Source organism: Tiliqua scincoides, chromosome 8 (assembly GCF_035046505.1).
Source record: "Tiliqua scincoides isolate rTilSci1 chromosome 8, rTilSci1.hap2, whole genome shotgun sequence".
Taxonomy (NCBI): Eukaryota; Metazoa; Chordata; class Lepidosauria; order Squamata; family Scincidae; genus Tiliqua; species Tiliqua scincoides.
The window spans coordinates 40999508-41017342 of record NC_089828.1 but is presented as its reverse complement, the minus strand read 5'-3'; the positions used below and the strand labels follow the sequence as shown (position 1 = coordinate 41017342).

General features: G+C 45.8%; 1 protein-coding gene across 1 annotated transcript in view; it reads right to left on the bottom strand.

The window, feature by feature from the left end:
- Positions 1-7049: 7049 nt before the first annotated feature.
- The window catches only part of ANKRD24 (ankyrin repeat domain 24), a 32559-nt gene continuing 21773 nt past the window's right edge, over positions 7050-17835 (bottom strand). The window contains exons 16-21 of the mRNA XM_066636228.1: positions 17491-17612; positions 15480-16079; positions 14532-15440; positions 14030-14203; positions 11275-11340; positions 7050-7127 (exon numbers count right to left, since the gene is read on the bottom strand). Coding sequence (XP_066492325.1) covers positions 7050-7127; positions 11275-11340; positions 14030-14203; positions 14532-15440; positions 15480-16079; positions 17491-17612 — 1949 coding nt within the window. The remainder of the gene's footprint in view (positions 7128-11274; positions 11341-14029; positions 14204-14531; positions 15441-15479; positions 16080-17490; positions 17613-17835) is intronic.

The window sequence follows — 17835 nt, the reverse complement described above, 5'->3', positions numbered from 1 at the left end:
CAGGGCACAATCCTAACCAGGTCTATTCAGAAGTAAGTCCTATTGTGTTTAATGGGACTTACTCCCAGGAAAGTGAGGTTAGGATTGCAGCCTTAGTCTTTCTCTTCCTTTGAGTCAGAATTCCAACCACAGACAGGAGTGACCTTACTGATTGGCTCGTATTCTCACCAGTTCTCCTCCACAAGGGCAAGACAGATACCCAGGTGGGCCCACTCCTCCAATCAGGTAATGTCCAAATGTGCAAGTTCCAAGGGTCCCTCACTTGACAGATAGCCTACTGCTACATTTTTGTTTCCACTTGGCATTTGGCTAAATGAGAACCAGAGCTTTGCCAAAGATAGTACTTGATCAGAATCATAGAAAGTAGACTTCTACATTCAAGGTGAAAAATCACCTAGCTGAGCCTCTGCCCGAAACCAAATGATATGTGCATGATCTCTGAAATGTGTTGCTTCAAAAGAATGAATAGAAGCCTCATGCTCTAATTGAAATCAAGGTGTCATCACTGCTTTCACCCAACCAAGGTGCCTTCCACTTCAGAGCCACTGTTCTTTGGTTGGTGTGACCCACATCCTAATCTTCCTCAGCAGCTATCTGGTTAGAAAAACTCATCTCCACCCAATCAAGCTCTTTTGTTTTCCCAAGAAGAAAAGCCACTGTCTGGATTGAGGAGGAAGGATAAATTCCTAGCCAGTTAACAGAGAGCTGTACCCTTACAGCTATAATTGCCATCTGTAGTCATGCTAGTCTTCTGGAGGCCCCACTCTTGAAGGCCAGCTTTTTAAATCAGTCACAAGGTTAGGGAGAAGAGCTAGATAAGAGTATAAAACTAGGACCTGATTACAAGAGAGCTCTTTCTGTAAGCAGTGAGTGTCCCTTCTACTGGGCCTCTGAGAGGAATTTTATCAGGGGGTATAGAGTTCCTTTCGGACCCCTTCCAAAAAGGGGGGCTGGCAGTGGCAGAATGAAGGCAAAACAGGCAAGAATAGCAGCAAAAAGTGGCAACAGCTAGAATAGTCTTTGGAGCCCAGGCCTACCAGTCTTCTCAGTGCAGAGCAGGCAGGTCTATTTGTCTGCCCGGTGTTGGCAGCTAGATATGGAAAATCAAACACACTCCTAAATCTCTCTAAAATCTTTAAATATAAAAATAATTGCAAAGATTAGTATCATTGTATTTAAGCTCACACTAGAATGGTAAGCGCCCTGGGTACACCAAAACTGACTTCTGCAACAGCTACTGTCCCACAGCTGTGTATCTGAGCTCCTTTACTCTCCTTCATGGTTAGCAGATCCACAAACCAAAGAGCTACTGTAGCAGGTCAGTCACCTCTCAAATGTGACACAGTTAAGGAATGTAGACATTCCTGGACCTGGTATGTATGGCTTCTTGCAGTAGTCGCCGCCATGTGCCCATGGTAATGCCCCCAGCATCCCACATGGACAGTGAGTCTGGGTCAGATTGTAAAATGTAAGATCCCAGGAAATTTCTGGGCCCCCTCCTTTGGCTCCTGGGCCCCCTTTCTGACCCTGGGCCTGGGCACAAATTTCCCCCTTTACCCCCCTCTCCTAGGCCCTGCCCTTCTAGAACAGTGTCAAGATACAGGCAAGCAATTTCAACATTTGTGCGAGTTGAGAGCCAGGGCAACTAACGCTCCCCTCTAGCTGAAGGAATTACACAAACCCCTCAACTACCCAACACGCACTTACAGAGGATACCAAAGAATTCCTGTTACATTAAACTTATTTTGCTAAACCCAACCAGGGACAAGAAAACCGCGCAACAAAACTGTGAAGACAGAAAGCCAGCAGCAGAGTGGAGGTTATCCAGTGTGTTGCACAAATTATGCTTTGTATCGTGGGCATATGTTGGGGGTTTGTGCTCAATGCAAAGCGCTCCAGGTTCTCAGGGAATGACCTGGAGAAGCCAAGAAAGGCAGAGAGGGATCTCACTGAGACTTCCAGGCATGTGAAGGTGTCATCCCATCCAGAGGCAGGCAGCTCCTCAGCTGCCAGGGAAGGAAGTCTCCTTTCTCCCCTCCCACCATTCCCATCGCTGCCCTGCTCTTGACCTGGTCCCAATCCAGGTAAATGGTAGGGGGAAGAGAATGAAGATGGAGAAGAGGCAAGTGGCAGCAGTGGGTGTGTTTTGTGCATGCATGTGTAGCATCCCCCAAACGGGACATTGGTCAAGGGCCCAGGGTACTCTGGCACCACCACTCCCAAGTCATACACAGAGCCTAGAGTATGTTTTTCAAGGGTTAGCAGACCAGGCTTCACCTCTGTGTTTTGGATGCATCAAACCTGGAAGTAGTGCTCCTCAGCAGTAGCGTCACTAGAGTTGATGTCACCTGGAGCTGTATCTCGTGGTGTCACCCCAGTGGACCTCCTCATAAATGCAATAATAATGTAATGATAAATAATGATAACTCTCCCAACAGCCAACAAATCAATAACCAGTGGCCAACTTGAGGACACTCACACAACTGAATAAGAGTTCTAGTATTTGCTCTGATACATGGAAACAAGAGCCGACTCATACTAGCACCTTACTGGTTTCCTGCTGTTTCATTATAACACTTGGTATGGTATGGGGGTGAACCAGTAAAACCCAGCAGCAGCACCAAATGGGCTGAGATTAATCTTTTCTGTCTGTTCACCTGGAAAAAAGGGGGGAACTGGAGAAACTGGGTCATTTTGAAACTGGAGAAAAAAGGGGGGAACTGGAGAAACTGGGTCATTTTGAACAAACTGGGGATGCTAGACACCAGTAAAGAACTGACGTGTTGGACACAGCCAATCTGAGATCAGTTGCTGAGATCAGGTGTTGTATTTTTCAAGTGAAGTTTGCTTGTTCCACACTTGTAGTCCCTTGTGGCATAATTTTGCAATGTCTTCAGCCATACATATTACAAGTTCAGCAAGAATTGCTGTTGTTTTTTTATAATTACAAAGGTGATCAATAATGAAGTCCCTGCAGCACAGAGGTCTTTTCGCCTCTAAGTGGTAGAAAAACATGTTTGCATGAACACAGCTGTGTCACTCTGTTTGCTGGGATGGGAGGGCAGATGGACTCAAACTGTTTATTATTATTTGAAAATGCAAAATATCCCTGAAATATTGAGGAAAATCAAAACACCTTTTGCCACCAGACAGGAGGTTCTGATCTTGTGACTATATGCAGCTGAGAACATAGGAATCCAGACTTGTGTCACAGCTTAGACCAGTTATTTTCAACCAGTGTGCCATGGCACATTGATGTGCCACAAATGGTCTGCAGGTGTACTGCAGGAATTTGTGGGATTTATTCCCACAAATAAATGATATAATACATACAAATGATATAATTTATTAGTAAGATTAGGGATGTTCGCCTCCCCACTGGTAGAGCAGTGTGCCTTGGCAGTTGTCAAAGAACTGATGGTGTGCCCTGAAAATTTTAGCGCTTTGTCAGTGTGTCAGGAGATTTAAAAAAAAGATTGAAAATCACTGGCTTAGACACAGCTTAGGAACGTCTAGTTTTCCCCTTTTGGCATGAACTGTGTCCCCCCATGTAACAGGGACACCCAAAACCATCCAGTCAGTGACCAAATTGCCCCACACCACAGGGACTGCATTGCCCCATGTCAAAAACACTCTGCCAATTCATTGCTGTGAAAGTCATAATTTACTGTAAGGTCAGCTATTTTCAACAGCAGCATGTTGGGGTGCTGCAAATAGTCTGCAGGTGTGCTGCTGGAGTTTGGGGGAGGGTCATTGGGGTTATGAGTCTCCTACAGGCAATGTGGTTTGCCTTGTCAATTGTCAAAAAATTGATTTGTCAAGGCAACGATCAATTGTCCAGTCAAGGCAACTGATGGTGTGCCTTGACGATTTTAGCACCTTGTCAGTGTGCCTTGAAATGAAAAAGATTGAAAATTGCTGCCTTAGGAAAAGGCCAAATTGCTAGATTATGTTGTAGCACCAGGTATTTATATATCCAAACATTCATGTAAGAACATGATACAGATTTGGGGGCAAAAATCAACCAGGCCAGACTTTTCATAGAATTGTAGAGTTGGAAGGGGTCTTCAAGGCCATCTAGTCCTTCAAGGCCTGTTTGAAGAACGAAAATAATCTCTACAGTATCTGCAAAAAAAAGGCTGTCATGCCTCTGCTTGAAAATCTCCAGCAAAGGAGAATGCACTACTTCCTTTTGTAATTAGTTCCATGGTTGAACCACTGATACTGTTATGAAATTTTTCCAGATATTCAGCAGAAATCTCCCCTCCCACAGCTTAAGTCAATTAGGTCTAGTCCTACACTCTGCAGTAGCAAAGAACAAATACTTTTCCCTCTTCCATGTGCCAGTATATCTGGCAGGGAGGTGTTCCTCTCAAGCTGAGAACTGGGGAAAACTGATTACGTTGAATTTCTATCAAGCAGCTGTTGAGCGGCGTGGGAACGAATTCCCATCCTCAACACACATGGCTGGGCTTGAGATGCACGGTTCCGCACACTGGTTTGCCAGTACAATATGTGAAAGCGATCTCAGGGTTACGGATTGCAAGCTGAACATGAGCCATCAGTGTGATGTGACTGCAAAGGCGGCTAATGTGATTTTTGGTTGCATTAGTAGAACCATAACTTCCAAGGCATGAGCAGCGGTTCCACATTACTTTGCATTGGTCAGACCTCATCCAGACTACTGTTTCCAATTTTGGGTGCCACACTTAAAGAAGGATGCAGCCAAACTGGAGCAAGTTCAGAGAAGGGCATCGGAGATGGTCAGGGGTTGGAAAACAAAACATATGAGGAAAGGTTGCAGGAACTTGGAATGTTTAGGCTGGAGAAGGGAAGGCTGAGGGGAGACGTAATAGCATTTGCTGAATTTTCTGTCCCAGCTGTTTAAAGGTCAAGGAGCCCTATCAGAGAAATGGCTGACCAGGCCACTTTTTGAAAATCACTTCTTGGAAAAAGAACACAAATCCAAATATGTGAGCACAGATGCTTTATTGCTGTGAACCATGAGAAAAGACACAAACAACAACTAGGTGAGTTTCCTTACAGTCCCTTTGGTCCCCTCCCCTTCAGGCTCAGCCCTTAATGGATAAATGTGTCACCCTTTTACCTGTGATCATTGTGCCCCCCACAGCCTGCACCAGACACAGTATCCAAATATGCTTGGACTACAACAGAATGGGTTTCCTTTTAATGAAAAAAATGAGAGTGATTTTTAGCTGGCCCTACTCCTCAATACCAGCACCATGTTAAAGGGCTAAGATTGACACTGTCCTCCATAGCATATTGCCCCCCATCCATGTGATGTGATCATGTGATTTTTTTTCTTGGAGTGGCAAGCCATAGGAAACACATCACATGCTTACTTTCCTGCTTCTGTAGTTCAGAGACAGCCACCTTCAGTCTCGCATGGTTTAGAAATCCCTACAGTCCACCAATGTGTGTGACAACTACATTTGCTCACAAGAACCCCCTACAACCTCTCTGCCTGGGACTGTATGCAGCATATGCTTCCTTACAAAAAGAGAAAAAACTCAATTCTTCTTTCTGTATAATTTATGCAAATTAAGAAGATCTGCATATATTCTCTTTTATTCTACATAATTTGCCATTTTTATCATTAGTCTGGTTTTGCTAGGAAGGGGAGAGAGGCAAGGAGGAAATATGTGGCACCAAGGTGCTCCCTGCCTCCTGAAAACCTTATTCAGTACATGCATGCACATACTTTGCAACTGCTGAGATTCCCACAGGCACTGCCCATACATTCTCCAGCATATCAGCGGCACCATCAGGGCTAGAACCTTGTTTTTAACCTTAAAATGAAAGCTGTGATTCTCAGGAAGCTGACTTCTGTCTTCAAGCCCCCTGCAATGAGTTTTCTGCGCCCCTGCAGAATCATGGTAGGGCTTAAGCATCCCTTATCCAAAGTGCTTAGGACCAGAAGTGTTTTGGATTTTTCTGTATTTTGGAATACTTGCATATACAAAATGCAAGATCTTGGGGATGGGGCCCAAGTCCTAACACAGAATTAATTTATGTTTCATTTACTCCTTATACCAGAGTTCTCAAACGGGACCATTGAGACACCCCAGCCTCTGTCTTTGCCCCTTTGAGAGGTGGAGAGGGGAAAATGCAACAACGTACACAATCCCCAGGATTGTTTTTTTTAAAAGAAGAAAACAAGTCATGTTGGCGTTCAAAAAGTTCTGCATTTTAGAATACTCCATATTTCAGAATTCCGGATAAGGGGTACTCAGTCTGTATATACACAGAGCAACTCATGGGCCAAGATCCAGTGAACTGACTCTTCTTCTCTTCCACAGGGTCAACATTTAGGTTAGTTATTCATCTTCCAAGGAGGTCAGTATGGCACACATGATCTCCCCCTCCCTTTATCCTCACACCAACTCTGAGGCTGAGAGTGACTTCATGGTTGAAAGGAGAATTTGAATCCAGTGCTACCCTCTCACAGCCCAGCCTTCTGCCACTATAACCACAATGGCTCATTGGGTCAAAGAGTAGACCACAACTCCCCATGTCTACAGACCATTAATCCATGCCAACACCCTTCCTATCAAGTTTTATAATCTTCTGCCCCTCCCCATGTGTCTGCCCTGTTGTGACAGGCAGAAATTCAACAGGGACAGCTTGCCAGGAGTAGAGGCAGAATGATAAATTGCTGCACCAAGTAAATTTTTGCCTGCTGTGCAGCTGTTAAAAGCCTTCTGACAGGGGACAAAACAGTGGCCAAATCCTTCTTGGCAAACAGTGTTGGAGGTCATATTGAGAAAAATGATTGGAAAGGGCAGGGTAAATGAGACTAGCCAGAACAGGAAACGCACAGTTGACTCAAACAAATGAGGTGGCCTGTGATCCGAGGACAGCAGGTTAGTTGGAACTGTGTCACTCTCAGGGCCGGCTGTTTTGTGTGAGGAGCAGGAGATCCTGCAAGCTCTACAGAATTCTCCCATAAGGAAAAGCCAAGCCTTCTGCCTGGCACCTACCGCCCACCAGTCCCCCCAGTTGAAATATGCAGTCCTTCCTCTTCTGCCTCATCTCCCTTGCTCCTGGAGTCTTTGCATCTTCAGAATCTGGAACAGAATCTTCTGGATGTCCTCATCCATGTGGCCCTGGAAAGGAAACCAGGGAGGTAGGTGAGCCAGAGAGCACATGGCACCCTTCAGCCTTGGACCCTCATGGTCTGTGGTGGAATTACAGGTTTTTTCTTGCTTATTTTTCCACCAGGGATCCTGTTGCTAGGAAGGGTGAGTTTAAGGAACAACTCTAGCCCTTTTCAGACATTACTGTAAGGGTAGAGCCTCTCCACCTACAAAGCCATTTCTGCCCAACATTGCATATATGCAACAGGGATCAAATGTGTAAACCTGTGGGCTGGGCAGAAATGGGTTAATGTCTCAAAAGGGCTTTGAGATCATCCTCCTTTCTAACATCACAATGGCACTGCAATACACCATGTTTGAGGAAAAGCCATTACAAGACAAACAGGAGCTTGACCCATATTCAGTGGATTTATCTGATTTCACTGTCTGAAGAGACTTAGCACCACAAAGAATGCAATTTCTGCCATTAGCTGCTGTGGATGTGCAACACAGAAAAAAACCCTTCAGGATTCTCATTTTGGCTTATGTGGGAAAATAACTGTGGAAGGCATTATTCCTCCTTCTTATTGACTGCAGGGTCCAATATCCAAGAAAACACACTGCAACCATGCACAGTTCTGGTTGCTCCCTCTTCCCAAAGGATATGACAGAGCTAGAAAGGATGCAGAAAAGAACAAACAAAAGAGATTTGGAGACAAACACCTTCTCCACAAGGAAAGGCTAAAGCATCCAGGGCACTTTGAAAAACGGTGACTTAAGGGAGAGAGTGATAGAGGTCTTAAAAATGATGCATGATATGATGGCATTGGAGAGAGACAAGGCTTTCCCCTCCCCCATAATGCTAAAATTCAGGGTTCTAATAGTCATTGGGGGACACACGAATCCCCCTCTTGTCCCACACTGTGATTCCTGATGCTGATGCAGGTTCCCTCCTCCATCAATTCATGGTTGCTATTTAAGAAATAAAAATAAAAATGTATACTTTGGACTTTAGGGAAAAAAACTTGAGTCCTGTTACAACACTTTTGTGCGATTTGTTGTGGCAACTGCCACTGGCTTAGGTGGTTTTGAAAGGGATTGGGCAAATTGACAGGAGGATGTCTATTGATGAAGGCTATATGGAGCTTCCATGTTCAGAGACAGTATATCTCTGACCGCCTCCAGCCCATTTGTCAATACTAACACCACCAGCCTATGCTGCAGGCCTGTGGTGAGGATTCCAAAGTAGTGTATGTGCAACACTTTTGAGTTCTTAGGAAAAATTACTACAGAAATACAACAGTCTCTGGCAGTATCTTAAAGGATGCCTTTTTGTTTGCAACTAACTGACTTGGCAACTCCTCTGGAATGTACATGCATACTAAGAATTATTATTCCAGGGTGCCAGAGATACAGAAAAGTCTTACTCCAAAAAGAAGCAAGTTCCCTTGTTAATATTCACTACTTTGCCCATGCAGAGTACAAGGGAAACCTGAAACCTCACAAGCAAGGCCTGATGATAGGGTTGTCAACTCTTAAGCCACAACAAACTGTAACTGTGCTTTTCACAGCAGCTCAATGGAACATCATGCTTGACAAACATTTTTGCCTGTGCATCTTCACTCTGTGAAAACCGTTACCTGTCAGCTGCTAAAGGCAGAGGACTATCTGGTGCTTTTTTCAGTACGTTGGCAACTCTGTTAATCACCCGGTGAAATAATTTTATATCCTGCCCCTCCTCCAAGGAGCTTACGTTGGCATATAAAAGGATTCTCCCTTTCATTCTCATAACAATCTGTGAGGATGGCTCACAAAGATAGTGGCAAGTCAAAGATCACTCAGACTGCAATCCTATACAACTGAAAGTAAGTCCCACTGTATTCAGTGAGACTTACTTCTGAGTAGACATGCATAGGATTGATCTGTCAGTTAGCTTCATGGTTGCGCAAGGATTTGAACCCAGATCTCCACATTCTAAGTCTGGTATGCTACCCCCAACAGTACATTGGCTGCCAACACCCAACTCCTGGAGAGTCCGATATGTCTCGAATAAGTGCACGCCTATCTTTTAAACACTGTTTGGGCCAATTAAAACTATTGCTTCATTTCCTCTGTGTTGGATCTTCCTTAATTTAAACTATTTCCAGTGAAAGTAAATCCAACTAGAGCAGAGTACTCCCATTTCAATCTCCAATAACAGGCAGGATGCAGAGAAGCAACTGTTACCCTGCCATTTCAATCTCCCTCTCCAATAACAGGCAGGAGGCAGAGAAGCAACTGTTACCCTGCAGATGCCTGATCTTGTCTGATCTTGGAAGCTAAGCAGGGTCAGGCCTGGTTAGTACTTGGATGGGAGACCATCTGGGAATACCGGGTGCTGTAGGCTTATACCATAGTCTTTCGAGACTGAAGGTTGCCAACCATTTGGCACAGAAGAAGAAGAAAAAAAGAGCCAACCTGATGGGGGTCATCACCAAGACTGGACCTCTACACAGAGTGATGTCTCTTTGATGCCAATATCCCCAGCAAAATCTGGTGCTGTGAGCTGCAAGAGCCAATTTCTCACACACCTTCAGGAACTCTGTCATGTGTAAGAGACTCCTATGACAGACTAGCTAGAATTCTCTTTTGTTTGGGGACTAAATGGGGTTTTATCTAACAAATTTGCCTGTAAAACTAAAGGGGGGAAAATGATATTCCTTTGCAGGAAATAACCTCTTGAAAAAAATAACCCTTTGATGCTCCAATATCTGGGCCTGGAATTCTGGTTCTGTCCCCAGTTTGGGGCCAGCCCATCCCTGAGGCCAACTGAGGCAGTTGTCTCAGGCAGCAGATTAGCAAGGGAGGGTTAGCCCACCTCCATCTTCCACTCACCTTCCCATACTACTTCCTGAATTAGAACAGGGGGTAGAGCAGAAGCGAGGAGAGGATGGGTTAGAGCATCTTCAAAGCTCTCTATCCCATCACTCTCCTCCCTCCAGGCTTCACCTTCTGCTCCATCCCCCTCTACTAATTCAGAGAGTCAAAGGAGCAGTGGCTGACCTGTCACCAGCTTGGGGGTGATGGTGCAGCATTTGGCATTCTTCCTCAGGTGCCGAGAGGTCTTGGACTGGCCTTGTCCCACTTCTGAGTTCCCAAACAACAAATGCAGAGGAACTGAGCTGCATTCAAGCTCTGGATACCTGGGGTTTTGTTTTTAAAATCCTCCCCATCACAACCCCCACTACCACTGCCATGCAACAAGTACCGGCACAAGAGACAAACAGCCCACCTGACACAAGTCCACAAGCCCAGGGTCAACATGCTTAAGCACAAAGACATGCGCACACTGGCTCCAAGCACCAACTGACACATGAATGACCTTCCAGCCTCCCGGAAATCTTGCGCTGGGTCTGCTCCACTGGGCTGTCCCGCCCCTTCCTTCCTTCCAAAACCGCTGCCTTTAAGAACCTGGGTGAGTTGACTGACTTCCCCCCTACCAAAAGCTGCGTCCGGAGAAGTACTGAGAAGTTCAGGGGAAAATGGTGAAGGAAAAATTGGGAGGGGTGAAGAGAAGGTGAGGGGTTGGAAAGAGGAGTGTAATTTTGACAGATCTCCGGAGTGTTACCTGGCCAACATGCAAAAAACATTCAGAAATCCAGGCAGATGATCAGTTGATACAGGCACACTCCTTGGCGCATACAAGCAGGGTTCTCGTGTACTCCACACTCACTAGCAGCCACTCAACACAGCAGTCACAAGTTTTATTGGAAACCTATCCTTAATGAGCCCCACTGAAATCAGTGAGACATAGACAGGCAGGAGCATTTATGCACTCATACACACCTTCCATTCACACCAAGGAGAATTTCATCAGAACAAATTCTGAGTAGAACCAGAGGTGTAGCTATAGGGGGTGGCGTGGTTAATACTGCAGGCACCACAATGCACTGTGTAAGAGACCCCTCCCACTCACTGTTGGAGCCATTCTGGGCAGCGATGGCAATGCATGCATTGCCATCGCTGCCCACATTGGCTCCAATAGCAAGTGGGAGGGGCCGTTTACATGGCGTGCTGTGGCGCCTGTAGAACTTGCTACACCACTGGGTTAAACACACTCCAAACATCTCTCCCTAATACCCACCTCCCCTCCATAACCCCAGCCCCCTCCCCACAACCAGGTCCCATGTTGACCCACCTGGATAGCATAGAGAAGGTGTCCCCTATACAGAGAAACAACATTGGCATGGCGTCGCTCAGCCTCCTGCAACCAAAGACAGACCAGCAACTAAAGTGTGCCATTCTTGCCAATAGTTAAGATATGTTTAAATATCAGTTTTAAGATGTGAATCCAGAGCAAATGTAGAAACCATTTTAATTCAAGTACTTGGTCACTCCAGGATTTCCAGACTTTCTCCATGTTGGGGAAGGGCAAATATTGGGGATTCATTTCAACCATCTGCTCAAGGTCACTGCCTGGCTGAAGGGGTCAAAAATATGCAAAAGGATACTGGGCTTCCTGAGACATTAAGCCACCAGCTCTAAGGTGCTGGGAGGCTGAAATCAGGAACTATGAAATCAGGACCCCTGACCTGTATCTCAGTGGAAGCTTGACAAGAGAGGGAATTGAACACCTGATTTCTGCTGAACTGTGGCTGTTATGCCCAGCAAGATAATGTGATCTGGAGAGCCTATAGAGACCCTCCTGACCTAACTGTTGCCCGACTCCTTAATCCAAGCAATTTGTCTGTCACAGTGCAAGCTTGAGCTGCTATAGACTGCCTGGAAACCCCACTTGGACCTGCAGAACAATCAGCCTGTCTCCCCACTGGCCTCACAGGAAGAGGTGCCAGTCCACACCCAAAGGGTGTGGCCAACAGGATCAGAGGCTTCTAGACCTCAGCACAGTCATGAGGATGGCAGCAGTCAAAGTCCTCATATGGGGTGGGATGGAATCTATAATTAATCTGGCTTAATTTCAAGATGTCCAGCAAGTTCAAATAATTAATCTGGTTTCCTTGGACAGAGTTAAAGATTAAAATTTTGAACACAAACCACATCAGTGGCAACCCAGCCATGAGGCCACCTGCAGTGTTCACATGGAGTGGCATACTTGGAGGGGTGGCAAACAGACAAGCCCATCTTTCTGCCACCCTCTGCTGCCTGCCAAGCCACTGGGCACTTGGACCTTCATTCAGTGTGCCAGGAGCAAGTCAGAAGAGGACTGCAGCAGTTTTTTTCTCCCTCCAGCACCACTGGGGGAAAAAAGCTTCAGTGGCTACAGTTCACTTCTCCCCACCTACTTGGTGGTTACCCAGGAGGCAGGGACAGGATCTTTGGAGCAATCTGGCTTCTTCCCTGTACTGACAAAGATCACTGCATGCAGCCTCCCCTCTCCCCTCTATTTACAAGAAGCACAAGCAGGGGATGCTGGCTTCCCGGCATCCCCGACACCCATCACTTCCAACCAAAGATGCAAAGACTGAGAAGGCTGCATCGTGCCTACTTCGTAAGGAAGGGGAAGGGGGTGGAAGTGCACACACTCATTTTGTCTGGCCTCCATCGTGTGCACAGGCACGAGAAAGCACAGGCAGCAGTGGGCAGCAGATTCAGGGCCCAATCCAGAGTATCCAATCCAATCAGAGTATCCAATCCAATCAGGGCCCAATCACCGCTGGCACGCACTGTTGTAAACATGCTGTAAGCAAGCCCACGCTTGGACAGAGCTGGTCGGAGGTTGGCAATCTACCGCCTGGCGCTCGCTTGGAGCACCAGGAGGTGGAGAACAATCAGAGGTAAGGAACAGGAACAGTTTGGAAGAGGCTGCCTTTGTGCTGCTTATAGCTGAAGGCAGTCACCTGCAGGCTCTCCCCAGGGGAGGGGGCACTGGTCACTTCGTGCACCAGTGATTTTGGTGCACTTCGTGCAGAAATTATTTTGTGACGTCACTGCCTTGGGATGCCAGGACGTGACATGGTGACATCTCTGCCCCAGGTGCCAGAGCAGGACGTTTCACCTCTGGTTGTTGTGCTGTTGTTTTAAATGGTGTTAACATAGCTGCCAAGAGGGCTGGCAAACAGACATGAAAAAGAACTATGAAAGGTAAGCATTTAGATGCCCCACAAACCCACTTTTCATACTGAAATGTATAATTTGTAATCATTTGGCCCATTATTAATCATTAAACTGCTCTGATAACATTAGTAGACTCAGCTCACTCTGTAATTAATTTTTAAAAATTTTTTTACTTTACAGTAAAAAATTTAGTTTACTTTACAATTACTTTACTTTTACTTAAAGTAAAATTAAGTTTACTTTAAGTAAACTTTTTACAGTTTACTTATCTAAACATTTGCTCATTAACTAGAAATCAATCTGGATCTCTAAGAGTAATTACAAAGCTTCTCGGCCCAATGATTCTAGCACCCGTGCATCCCATCATGTCAAGGATCTTGCCACATGGATTGTGCTTACTCAACACCACTGCAACAGATTCCACAGCATTTGAGAGGTTTGCACTTGGAACCCATTATGTTCACAGGAGAAAAAGTTTCAATTTCAAATTTCAGCATATTCAGGACAAAAAAAGTACTTTTTCACACAGTACAGAATTAACTTGTGGAACTCATTATGACAAGATGAACACAAGCTTAGATGGCTTTTTAAAAAGGGATTGTACAGACTCATGGTTAGAGGTGTTTGTTTCCAGTGAGTAAGATAGGATTACAGCCAAAGTCTTACTGAACACAATGGGTTTACTTCTGAATAAGGTAAATAACTTAGTTTTCAGACACTTCTACTCGGGGTGGACTTTTATTATCAACCACTGTTGGACATTGGACTCAAGATGGACTTTGGCCTGATGGCAATCCTTCTGACTTGGCACAGGGTGTTCTATTGTTTCATTCTCCCCACTACAACTCCACTTCTGTCCTTGCCAGGAAGATACTTACAACCAACTGCTGCTCCAAATCTTTGATTTTGCCCTGGAGAATAGTCACCTCCTGCCAGTTCTCTGTCTTTAGTGGAGAGGCTGCCTTGGGCGAGGCACCTGCCTGTCCAGAGAGCTCCGATAAATCATTCAGAGCTTCTTTCAACTTAAAGACTTCCTTCGAAAGTTCTGTGATCTGCAGAAGAAGAGAAGGTATCTGGAAGGTCATCACTCCCCCACAAAAAACCCACAGTGATTATCACAGTCATCCCTGCAGTCTTTTTTCTTCCTTAAAAAAGTTTACCTTCACTCCAATTGATGGCATAATGAAACCCATAAATGAGACCCAGCAGGTATAATTGGCCCACCATTTTTCTATGACTTTTATACCTCTCCCATCAGCAAACATGCTGGCACTTGGAGACTGGTGGAACCCCAACAGATGTCCAGCAAACACTCCCTCTTGCCCCCCAACTGCCTATCTCCAGCCCGAGGCCTTCTTCCTTCGCAGACTCCAAGCTCACCTTTTTATCTTTTTCTTTGACCAGCTTGGCCGAGTCCTCGATGTGACTGTGCAGTTCCTGGATCCGTGCCGACTCAGCCCGCAGACTCTGCAGCTGCTTTTCAGCTGCTGCCAGTTGGGCTTCAGCTGCATGCTTCTCACTCTTCATGAAGAGGGCTTCACGCTGCACCTGGAAGACCTCGATGCAGGTACGCTCATGCTTGCGTCCCAGGTCATTCAGCTTCACATTCAGACTGTCCACTTCACCCTGCAGGTTTGCCTTCAACTGCTCGTGCGTTTCTTTGGACACTGCAGCCTGCTGGACAGCAGCCAGCTCCTCCTGCAGGCGTGAGGCCTCCTGGGTTTTGACCTTGAGCTCCTGCTCCAGGAGCTTGGACTTGGCCTTCAGCTCCCATATGCTGCCCTCCAGGATCTCCTTGGCGCGATGATGCTCCGCTAAGGGCACTGTCTTTTGCTTGTGACTTTCGGCTGTCTTCCGCAGTTCTGCCAGCTCCTTCTGGTTGGTGCCATGCTTCTCCTTTAACTCCAACAGTCTCTTTTCAGCACCAGAAAGTGAGGCCTTCAGCTTTCCCACCATGTCTTCATGCTCCTGCCTGGAGACATATTGGGAAGCCAGATCCTCCTTTGTGGCCTGTAGTTCCTTTTTCAGTTTCCTGTGTTCCTCTCTGAGTTGCTCCACCTGAGCCTTCGCCCCTTCATACTGCTTGGTTGTGTCATCCAGGTGCTTCTTCAGCTCACTAGCCTCCTCTTGTGGGCTCTGGCCTCCTTGCATTGTTTCCATCTCACGGTTTTTCTCCTCCAAGGTTTTTCTCAGTTCCTTCACATCTGCCTCAGCGGAGGCACACCTCATCAGCAGGGCCTCCTTTTCTCTGCAGACCTCATCCAAGGAGGAGCCAAGTGTGGCCTTCATCTCCACATACTCCTCAATGGAGCACCCTTGCACAGCTGCTGCTTCCTGAGCCTCCAGCTGCCCCTCCAGATCCTTCACCTTCCGTTCCTGCTCCCTGAGATCCTCTTGTGCCTGGCACAGAGCGGCCTTCACCATCTCAAGTTCAGTTCTGGAGCTCTCCACGATCGCCTTTTCCTCTACAGAAAGGATGCTGAGTTCAATTTGCTCCTGGAGGACCCTGACCTCAGCAAGGGCTGCCTGGTAGTTTTCCTGGGTCTTTTTAAGCTCTTTGGCCAACACTTCCACCTCATCCTGCCTCTCCTCCCTACTATTTGCTGGCATCCCCTCACCAGAGTTTCCCATCTCTTGTTCTCTTCCACTCTCACTGGCTGCAGAGCTGCTCTTTTCCAGAGCCTCTTTAAGTGCTTCAGTTTGCTTCTCATAATCTGCCTTCAGCTGCTCATAAGCCTCTGCTGGGATGAGTTTACAGGAGTCTTCCTCGGTCCCGACATCTTCTAAGGCCTTCAGGGCTGCTTGCGCTTCAGTGTGTTGCTCCTTCAACCTGTCAAACTCAGACCTGAGGGAGTCATACAGTATGATGGGGATAAAGTCCCCAGAGGCATCAGCATCACTCTCGTCCTTCTCATAATTCTCCAGGACCTAGGCAAAATGCAAAGTCAGTGGAGAGAAAGAAACCACAGGACACTCAGCAACATCTTCCAATGTTGGTTTCATTCACCTGGAGTATATTATCAGGGCTCTACCAACAGTTTTTTAGCAACTCACTCTTTTATTTCAATATAAACTTTAGGGGGTTGTAGTCCACTTTATCAGATGCAGAGAAGTGAAGCTCATAAAAGTTTATGCTGAAATAAATTGGTCTTGGTCACAATCCTAACCAACTTTCCAGCGCTGACATAAGGGCAATGGAACTCAGAGGTAAGGGAACAAATATTGCCTTACCTTGAGAAAGCCTCCATGACAGCCCCCTAACTGCAGGATGCAGCACATGTCCCACTGGTACAGCTATGCCAGTACTGGAAAGTTGGTTAGGATTTGCGCCCTTTGTCTTTAAGGTGCTACAAGACTCTTGACCTTTTCGCTGCTAGACTAACACAACTACTTCTCTGGAAGTTCTTACCCAGTAAAATAAATCTTTGTTGATTAATTGATTGATTATCTTCTCATCAGTTGGGAAAGTGGAAGATCATGCAGTGGCCCCAAAAACAGAATGTGGTTGCCAACCTAAACTATTAGCCACAGCAGTTTAATAACTGGCTTTCATGCCCAGGGCAGGGCAGTGGATGGGACATCAAAAAGTCATCCAAATGAATGGCAGAGAACAACCATTAGAATGCACTACAGGTCCAGCTTTATTATACACAGATTTTTTCTGCACGGATTTGACTCAACACGAATGGCCACTGCAAATGAGAAGGAATGTGCTGATCCTTGGAGAAGGGGAAAAATGCATCTCTTTAAAATCACAGTTTTAAAAAACTGCTTTTCTTACTGTTGTAGAGAGAGATAGTCATGCAAGCCATTACAGGTATAACCTAATCATCCATAGATTTTTCTCTCTCAATGCAATGAGAAGTGCCCTTTAAATTAAAGAAACACACACACAGAGGGAGAGAGAGAGAGAAAAAAGCAGGTTGACAATCCATCAATCATTCTCTCTTCAGGCAGCTTCAGCCCAAGACGCCTCCCTTCTCCCTGAGCAGAAAAGATACTTTGTATTGGTGAAGGGAGGGGGTGAAGCCTTTCTAGGAACCTTGAGAGAGACTGATTGAAGGATTGTCTACTTAATGACTCTTTCTTACATCAGAAAGATCTGCAAGGTTATTTTTAAATCTCCTGAGCAAAGGAACTTTGTTTTTTACATTGATTTGCAATAGTGTGTTTTTGCCATCCAAGTGAGTTCTGGGAATGGAACCCTCAAGAATAATGAGACTCAACCTGTAGTTCCTTCCCAATGGCCATAGGAATGCAGTAATTTCTCTGTCATACATTTAGTTTGTCCCTGCATGGAAGGATGGATGGAGCTATGAGGAGGGGTGCAAGCAATTACCTGTATTTTCTCCATTAATTCTTTGTTTTTCTGGGTCAGAGACTGCACTTGGCCCTGCAGTGTAGCTAACAGCTCTTCGGTCGAGGCACTCAGCGTCTTTTTGGAAAGCAGAAGCTCAGCTCCTGTTTTATTTTAAAATAAAATATTATATTTTAATAAAGGGAGCAGAAGAAACCATAAGGAAATCCAGATTTAGACTGTGTTGGGGCAGACAGAGAAAAATATGTTCAGAAAGGAGCATTGTACACCCTCTTTGGATTGCAGAGAGAATGAAAAGAGAACTAAGCTCAGACTAAGTAATTTTTAAATGTTTCCCTCTCTTTACATTTGCTCTGGCTGCATTTC